At 55.6% G+C, this 9,127-nt stretch overlaps 1 protein-coding gene across 4 annotated transcripts in view; it reads left to right on the forward strand.

The window, feature by feature from the left end:
* The window catches only part of ARHGEF7 (Rho guanine nucleotide exchange factor 7), a gene marked incomplete at its 5' end in the record, with an annotated part of 116,584 nt that overhangs the window by 97,893 nt on the left and 9,564 nt on the right, over nucleotides 1–9,127 (forward strand). For 2 of the 4 annotated variants that reach the window (XM_027776205.1, XM_027776204.1), the window contains 3 exon segments: nucleotides 1,876–1,969; nucleotides 4,586–4,675; nucleotides 7,468–7,644. In XM_027776205.1, coding sequence (XP_027632006.1) covers nucleotides 1,876–1,969; nucleotides 4,586–4,675; nucleotides 7,468–7,644 — 361 coding nt within the window. 4 annotated transcript variants of the gene reach the window in all.

Consider the following 9,127-nt stretch of genomic DNA (forward strand, 5'->3'; position numbering starts at 1 on the left):
GTGTAGGAAGTCGTAACCTTCTCCTTCCAGCTCGTCCAGTCTCTGCTCTGGTGCCGTTCAGGTGTCGTTCTTCCCACAAGCCAGCATTAACATTTCACATGCTTTCCCCTAAACCTGCTTCGGCCAGAGAAGGAGGCAGCTTCTGAGCGGTGCTTTCCCTTGAGGAAGCTGGTAACCCAAGTGGCGTGTCTAGTTTTTACAGGCGTGAGCACGGGAGCGTGAGTGTGAGTATGAGAGAGTGTGTGAATGGAGTGAGAATGAGTGTGACGAGTGTGTGATGATGGTTGTATGAGTGGCTGTGAGTGAGCATGAGTGTATGGTACACGTGAGCTTGCACAAGATGTGTGCACGGTGAGGGCCGGCGGTGCTCACGTGTGTGCACGGCACTGCGACGTGCTGGTGCCCGGCAGTGAGCCTGTGCCTGCAGCCGGGAGCTGGAGAGCCCCATCCTTACTCTGACTGGCAGTCCTAAGTATGTGTGGACCCACGGGGAAGACTGTTAAGGAACTGCAGCTCCAGAGGCTGACCGTTGGGAGAGCCAGGGCTTGTGTGGCTGACTGCAGTTCGAATCCCAGCCGTAAATGGCTTGAAAAGCCTCATTGGGGCAGGTGTGCACTCATGCCTAGAACACTGATTTGGAGACACGGAACAGAAGCTTGCTGTGTGACAGGGCCGCGTTGGGCCTGTTCTCCCTTGGCTTGTCTCTATGTGTCTCTGGCAAATTTAAAATAAAATGGGTGAAATAGAGATAATTTAAAAAATACCAACCCTTTACATTTCCTCGTTCCTAGCGAATGTCATTTTGATGACATTTCTTGCTGGCCGCCCTGTGCCTGAGTCGGAATCTGCTCTGTCACGAGCAGCTCGTTGGTGATTGCTTGTGCTCTTGATTACGCAGCTTAGTGTCTGCATCCTGCAGAGAGCAAGTGAGATACTGCTGCGAGAGCTCGTGGGGCCCTGACTGGCCCTGCCTGTCCCTGGTGGGCTTCGGTCCTGTGAGCTGCAGAGCATGGGGGCTGTCTGTGCTAGGCCCGACCCTCTGCTGTGTGTATGGATTTATTTCTATTTGCTTTGCAGAGAAGAGTTTCTAGAGCTGGCTGCTCTGTCAGGCCTCGTTCTCGGCGTGCTTTTGGTCAGGTCTCTCCGCAGGGCGTCTCACCTGGGCCGCTCTGGCATTCCCGGTGGCCTCTGCAGCCGAGACAGGGCAGCAGTCAGCCCCGTGCTGCGGTAACCAGGCCCTGGTCTGCGTCCTGGCGGCTCTGTCCCGCCCGCTGGCCCGCGTCCTTGGTGGCTCGCCGCTGCTGTCTCGTGTGCAGTCGGGGAGACTGCCGTGTGGAGGGCGCCGTCCGGAGCGGCCTGTGCTGGGCACGGCTGTGTCTCTGCCCTCGGGGCCAAGTTGCTAGTCACTTAGGCCCTTCTCTTTTTCCTTGAGGTTTCAAATGATTTCTTAAAATAATTTTTATTTCCCTTTTAAAAGAAAAAGCCCTAGTTCCTCGTCTCTTTCTAGTAGCTCCACAGTGAGCCTGTTGCAGAGCTCACAGGGCCGCCCTGCTCTCCTTCCCAGAGGGTACAGGTCTCTGCATCGGCCAGCTGGCCTCTCCCACGCGGTCAGCTGCTGCCCGCCAGCGGCACCTCTCGGCACTGTCCCAGAGCTGGCGGGTCTGCCAGGGTCTGCCACCAGAGGCAGCGCTCACTGCCTGGCATGCCTGCGGGCCCAAGAGCGGCTTAGCACCTGGTGTGGCAAAGCCAGAGCAGGGGCGTGCAGACGGCCTGCTTGCGGCCGCCGGGATGCGCCTCAGCTGTCCAGCCTCCCCGTAGGCTAGTGGGGGCCGGCTGGGGGGACGCGTCTGCAGTTTTTCCTTTCTGTCTCCCTAGGACCTCAGTAAGAGCCCCAAGACCATGAAAAAGCTGCTGCCTAAGCGCAAGCCTGAGCGGAAGCCCTCGGATGAAGAGTTTGCTTTGCGGAAAAGTGAGTACCCATGGCCCTCAGGGAGGCTTCCCTGTCACCCAGGCACTGGTGGCTTTCACGACTTCACACAGAGTCAGCCTGCACCTTGAGGCAAGTGGGAATGAGCCACATTGTGTCTACGTGGGCAGGCAGGGGAAAACACGTGTGTCTGTGAGGGAGCACACACGTCGGCTTCCCTTCACAAGCCTGTCGCCTTCTCCCGGCCTCTGCATCTGTCACCTCACACTCAGCCTCGGACCCTGTTGTCGTCGGGCAGCCAAGCTGGGGCTGGACAAGAGACCCGGGGGGCCTCACCTGCCCTTGCATGTCCCCCTTTTGCCCGTAAGATACTTGGCCTATGCCTTCTGGGTGCTACTGTCTCCTGTCGCCTTCTCCTCACCAGCAAGGCCACCTGTTGTTGCCATGGGCCGGTCGTGCCACCAGCCACATGGTCTCAGCATGTCGCCTGTCTTGTAAGACTGACATATCTGTGGGGTCAGCCCATCCTCAAGGACAGACCCAGGAGAGCAGGGTGGTCCCTCCCAGCTCTGGGCTTCTTGGTGGCCTCACTGCGAATACCGGACCCACGTGTAGTGCTCAGGCGGTAGCTTTTAAGCAAGGAGAGCTGTTCCTGGAAGCACGTGGATGGGACACCCACCCCGTCCGTCCCTTCGTCTGGACGTTACCTGAGGCTGAGTGCCAGTGGGTGCAGGTGGACAGGTCAGCTGGGAGCCCTGGCCCTGAGAGGAAGCGCCGGATAGGGCTGGAGGGGGGTCCAGCCGCGGGCAGTGGCAACCAGCCTTAGAGAGGCCGCAGGGTGTGCCTGCCAGCCCTTCCCTCACCCCCACTCCCGCCTTCCCAGCCTCATGTCCATGTTAGCCATCTCCTCCACTCACTGTGCCACTGGCCCCCGGGGACGGCCGCCACTGCGCCCCGAGTGTCGATGCTTGCCGAAGCGCATTGCTCACTGCTCCCTGCCAGTTCGTGGCCATCGGGCATCTCTTGGCACTCCCTGCCACTGTGCGGCCGTCGGGCATCCTTGTGCGGCTGTGCTCGCCAGAGAGGCAGAAGACGAGAGGTCGCCCCTGGGCGATGGCCACACTGCAGTCCCTTCTCCTCCAGCTCCTCTCGGGATGGTGGCACGTACATGCCTGGCGAGTGCAGGCCGTCTCCACCCCGCCTCAGCCTGGGCGTCTGTCGGTGAATTCCTGCAGGTTGCTGTGAGGGTCTGAAGGTGGAGCCTGCCGCAGTGGCTCACGGCACAGACACTCAGCTGAGTCTGCGGAGCTGCGGCACGGCGGTGGGGACTGGGTGCTGCTCCCTGGCCCGCAGTGCTGGACACGCCACCATGGGTCTGCTGGCCCAGGATGGCTACAGTCTTTGCTGAGAAGCTGGCCCACGGGAATGCCGTGCCTCTGGGTGGGCGTGGCCAGCGAGGGGGGTCAGGCACCATGGCGCTCAGCTGCGGGGCGTGCCCTGTGATGGGGGGAAGGGGCACCGGGGGGACAGGAGCTTGTTAAACTCGAGGCTCTTGTTGGGCGTCCCGGAGTGGTGGCCGGGCAGTAGAGCACACAGCTCTGAAGCCAGGAGAGCAGTCCGGGCAGTCAGGAGGTGGATGGGCGCGAGTGACGGGTCTTGCTGTCTGCCCCAGCAGTTGGGCGGAGGGACTTCGGAGGACGGGCCCACGGGGTGGGTAAAAGGGGAAGCCAGTGTGGATGCAGAGAGCCTGTGTAGACAGAGCCTGTGTGCGTGGGCTGTGGACAGTACCCTGTGGGGGGGCGGTAGAAGGAGGAGGCAGTGGGGACTGCAAGAGCCTGTGTGCGTGGGCTGTGTGGACAGACCTCCTTTTGTGGCTTGTTTATTCCTGTCTCTTCCCCTTCTTTCAGTTTGAGAATAGGGGATACTGTTTTCCTTGTGGATTAGTAGTCTTCCTACAGTTAAGATTTTAAGCTTTTGGGGGTCAGCAGATGGTGTAGTGGTTAAGGCACTGGACTCCCATGTGGTCAGATGCTGTTCAAGTCTCGAACTGATGGCTTGAAACATGCCAGACGTGTGTGCGTGCATGCCCAAAATCCCAAGAGGAGAATGGTGGAGAATGGAGAAGGGATTGTAGCATGGCCATCCCCCTGGGGAGCGGTTTCTTGCTTTCTGTCTGTCTCTGTCTAGTGAGCACATGCACACTATAGAAAAAGAAAACAAAAAACAAACAAAAAGATTATACGCTTTTGCCATATATTTTACAGTTAGAAAGTATTTTTAAAAATCTAAAAATCCTCTGAATGTTGCTTTCTTGTATGTATGTATGTATGTATTTGGAGAGATTTTTGATATAAGGTAAGTGTGCTCTCCAGAGAGACAGTGAGAAATCACCCCAGTGGGATGGCCGCGCTGTAGCCCCTTCTACTCCATCGTCTCAGGATTTGGGGCATGCATGAACATGTGCCCAGTGTGAGTGCTAAGCCACTGGGCCTGGGACTTGAACCGTTGTTGACTACGTGGGAGACTGGCAACATAACCGTTACCCCATCTGCTGGTCCAGCAAGGTGATCTGAACTTCTGCCTTGGTCGAGCTGGTGACCCTGTGTTGGTGACTGTGCTGTTCTTGGTGAGCCCGTCATGCCCTGTGTGTCTCTGCAGGCACGGCCGCTCTGGAGGAAGACGCGCAGATCCTGAAAGTCATCGAAGCCTACTGTACCAGCGCCAAAACCCGGCAGACGCTCAACTCCAGTAAGTCCCACAGCAGTGCCCTGGCTGTTGTGGCTTGGGCTGTTTTGTTTCGGTCACGACCTACGGGAGACGGCCACGGCGGGCCTTCGCCCGGCTCACCTGGGCTGCTCTCTGTGAGGGCCCGAGGGTAGCTAGCAGTGCGCATGAGCCCGGGGCCCCGGTCATTTGGATAGGATCGAGCTGTCGGCCAAACCACTGAGATCCTCTAGCCAGCCTTCCGCTGGGAAGCGGTGTTGCTAAAGCGCCTCGCTCAGGAGGCGTGTTCAGAAAGCAGGGAGGTAGCTCGTACCGCCGCCGGCTCGACTCGGCGCAGCTTGGGGGGGCAGGGCAAGGTGACTTCCACCTTTCCTGCCTTCTTAGGATACTGTCCAAAGCAGGAGCCCAGAGCAAGGCTTGTTATTAGCTTAAAAACAAAAGCACTGTTATAAATGAACACCGACTAATTCATTTGGTAGACTTCAGTACCACAGAAGTTAGCTGTCTTTATATGCAATGTTTGAATGAAAAATACGTCAGATTGCTACGTGAGTGATAAAAGGTGGCTTTTGAAGCGCCTTCGGTAGCAGTGGAGACCAGCCTGCAGCCTGGCAGCTGTGGAGGCTGCTGGGTACTGTGCCCCAGGGAGGAGGTGGCCGAGCGGCTGAGGGCGTGCACCTCCAAGCTGCAGGTCAGGGTGTTCTTGTGTCCTGCTGATGTTTAGGAACGTGGTGGTTCAAATGAGGATCATGTTTTCAATAATGTTGGAAACGAGAACAGGCACAGGTGGAAAAGGCTTTTTAACGGCCTTATCTCTCATTAGAGATGACCACAGCCATGAATCTGGCCTGGACAGGGTTATCAGTCCTTGGCAGAAACTCCGTTATTTTTTAACCATTCCCGATATTTTGCCACTGCTGTGCCGCGTCGCACTGCTGGCACTGGCATTTTGTCAGGGGCCAGCACCATCCCCATCTGCCCTTTCCCTGAGCCTAGTTGTCATCCTGGTCAGCAGAAGCGGCCAGGGATGGACAGGCAGAGCCACCTGGTGGTGCAGCCTAACTGCAAAACCAGCAAGGCTTGTCAGTGTGGCCCCTGCAGCCAGTGGGGCCCTGTGTTTGTGACTGGAAGTGGCTGCCTTTCAAGTAGCAGGCTGTGAAATGCGGCCAGAGAGTTTTGGGCTTTAGGGTTAAAAAATTTTAAATTCATTACCTCAATTCAGTTACTTGAATTGAAACCGTCTCCTCGCCGGTCTCAGAGCTCGGCGTGTCGTGTGCAGGCTGCATGTCTGCATGCAGGCAGGAGGATAGGTAGCATGACATGCTGCCCGTGGGCTCCACCCTTTCCTTTGTACCAAAACAAAGCTGTGCTTTAATTCTGTCTCTGCACAAGCGTTTTTGACATCCTGCCTATGCTTCTGGCTACCTGGAAGGTGCAGGTGTTTTTCCAACCACAGTGCTGGCCGTCGGTCTTTCCATTGCTCCTGTGCAGGAGCAGCACTGAGCAGTGCCTCGACTTGGTTTCTAATCGACCTCACGGGTGTCCACCGGGGGCCCCAAGTGGCTGTGAGCCTGGAAGGCCTGGTGCCTAACTCGCTGACCTGCAGGGAGTGTTCAGCGAGCCCGTCAGCTGTCCTAGAAAGGCGGGACTCCAGAGACACCAAAAACAGGCTCTTGTGACAGCTCTGATCACATGACCTGCTCAGAACACAGTTTCTGGAAGGGTAATGTATTTTTCCTAGAATTTAGCTCTATTTGGTATATGCTTATTTTTATATAGAATACATCTCACTGTATTTTTGGGTAGAATACACATAGATGCCACAAATCCTTCATATTGATTCCTGTCTCAAGGGAATAAGGGCTTCCTAGACTGTCATAACTGGGTTCTCATTCAGGCTGGGAGCAAAGGTCACTTGGTCAGAGCAGGACGGGATGTACTGGAGGGTACCGCAGCCTGCCACCCCCATCTCGGGGCCCTCGCGACCCTGACCACCTCTCGCATTGCCTGGCTGGGCTTACTGCTCGGAAACCGCCAGCCCCTCATGGTGCTGCGTTTCTTCTGTTTTGTACAAACTTACTTCTGCCGCCCTATTCACGCAACATGTGACCAGTTTATGTCCCTCCGGGCAGTCGGGAGTCTGTGTCAGGCTCGGTCACGCCGTGAGTAGCCATGGCCTCCCCATACCCGCAATGTACCTGGGCCCTGGCCTGCCAGGTCCTTTCTGCCCTGTGGGGTCTCACAGTGGCATGGACAGAAAGGTAAGTTTAGACCCCAATAATTCACATCCTGGGCAAAAGAGAGAGTGGGAGACGTTAAAAAAAGTCCTTTGGAATTATTTTGTGTTTAATATATCCAGTTACTGGGCAAGAAACTATTTTTAATTAGTTGCATAAATTATGCATTTTACAAATAATGTCCAGAGTGAAGCTATTTTTTACTAGAATTTGGAATATAATTGGCTAATTGCCAAGTGTTTAATAGAATCTGTTTTTTGAACAAGGGGGAGTCACTTAGAAATGATTTCTTAATAAATGAGGGCCTTACAGCCACATCTTTAAAAAGGTGCACTTTGGAAACAATATTCTGTTTTAGGTTTATCTAAATAGTAGTTGATTTGGTTTAATGAGTTGTGCTGAGTTTATTAAAACCCAGCCATAAATACAGAGAAATAAACATTGCTGCCATTTTTAACACTATTTTCTCTCTCCCTTCTCTTCCCGTCACCTTCTGCTTTCGTCCCCTGTCTCGGTCGTGGCTCTCTGTCCGTCCTCCTCCCCCGCCGTCCACACCTGTCGCTCCACCCGCCGTCTTAGCATGGCACGGCACTGACCTGATGCACAATCACGTCTTGGCCGATGACGACCAACCCAGCCTAGACGCCTTGGGTCGTCGCGGTAGCCTTTCCCGCTTGGAGCCTTCAGACCTCTCGGAAGACTCTGACTATGACAGTATATGGACAGCCCATAGTTACAGAATGGGTTCTGCATCTCGTAAGAGCTGTTGCTCATATATCTCTCACCAGAACTAATGCGCTCTGAGCTTTCTTAACAATGCCTGTGTACGCAGCCTGCTTTTCTTAGATGTGTTCTTGCTGTTCTTGTCTCTTTTATGTGATACTCTAACAACTTTTGCGAGTGTTCCTGGAATCTCCCACCGAGCTCTGTGGGGGTACTTTCACACCCCGACTCTCCGAGAGAGGTGGTTTTGCACAGGAGCTGTGCCGAGGGGTGCTTCTCCTGACGCAGAGTCGTTTTATAGCTCCGAACGGTTTGTGTTTTTCATTCTCAGTGTAGACCTGTTCCGTTTCTTTTTGGATATAGCAGTGTGAGCACTTTTATATTTTATACCGAAACCACGCAGGTTTGCCATCGACGTGCCAGCAATACAGAGGCAGCGCTGGCCTTCCCTTTAGGGACCAGTTCTTTAGGCTCAGTGAGCCCCCATGAAGTAGTTGTGGTGAGGTCAGGACACGTGCAGCTGAGACCTGGGGTCCCCCGTGGGCCGTTCTGGTAACGGTGCCGAGTGAGGTGCGGGCCCTGGCCTTGGCAAGGTCCCGAGGCTGGGTGTCACTGGGTGTCATGGGCTCAGAGCTTGCACTGGCTCTGTGCTCTCATGCCCTCCGGTAAGGCCCTGGTGGGACTCTTCTTCCCAGAGGCCACGTTACTGTCACAGCTCAGACGTTTGCTCCTCTCTGCGCCCCCCAGGCTTCCCTGAGTTGCAGTGATTTGTTATGTGGCACTCAGCAAGCCGGCTACGCCCTGTACAAAAACCTCTGTCCTGGGGTAGAGTCCAAACCCCGAGTAGCGGGCCCCCGAGGAGTGGCTGGGGTGTGTCCCAAAAGGCATCGTGTGCACCTCTAGACCCGAGTGCTTGGCTCCCATCACGGCCGCTGCACCCTGACATCCCTATGCCACTGTCCGCCCGAGCCATGAGCACTGCCTGTCCCGAGCCACAACCGCAGTGAAACTCCGGTTACAGCAACCCACACGTGGCCGATCCTGCCTAGGCCGTCAGAGCCCTCTGAAATGAGCAGGCCGCCATGGAGCTCACGCGTAAGGAAGTCTCCCCCACTTCCCTGGGATTTGCTGTAAGGAGTTTTCACTGGCCTCACTTGGACTAATTTCCGCTTCAAAAAGAACTGAATACGACCGCGTCGCATTCAGTTGTGGCATCGAATCCACCTCTGGTCATTGCTCGAGGGCAGAACTGTGTTCTCTCCCTCACACGCTCTACTTGGTGTTAAAATGGAACCTTATGGTTGTGTTTTAAGTACTCACCTAAGCAGCTTCAGAACGAGATGCTGTCGTCAACCGGGAATAACACTTTTTCCTTCCTTCAGGGTGGCTGTCGTTCCAGGCGGCCTTGTCTTCGCCCTCCTGCACCAGACCCCTGCCCCGTGTCCCGTCTCGTTTGTGCAGAGCGAGCCACTGCAGCTGGCGGCTCCCAGGGGCTGGGCTGCCGCCTTGCCGCGCC

The sequence above is a fragment of the Tupaia chinensis genome, unplaced genomic scaffold, assembly GCF_000334495.1.
Source record: "Tupaia chinensis unplaced genomic scaffold, TupChi_1.0 Scaffold000644_1, whole genome shotgun sequence".
Taxonomy (NCBI): domain Eukaryota; kingdom Metazoa; phylum Chordata; class Mammalia; order Scandentia; family Tupaiidae; genus Tupaia; species Tupaia belangeri.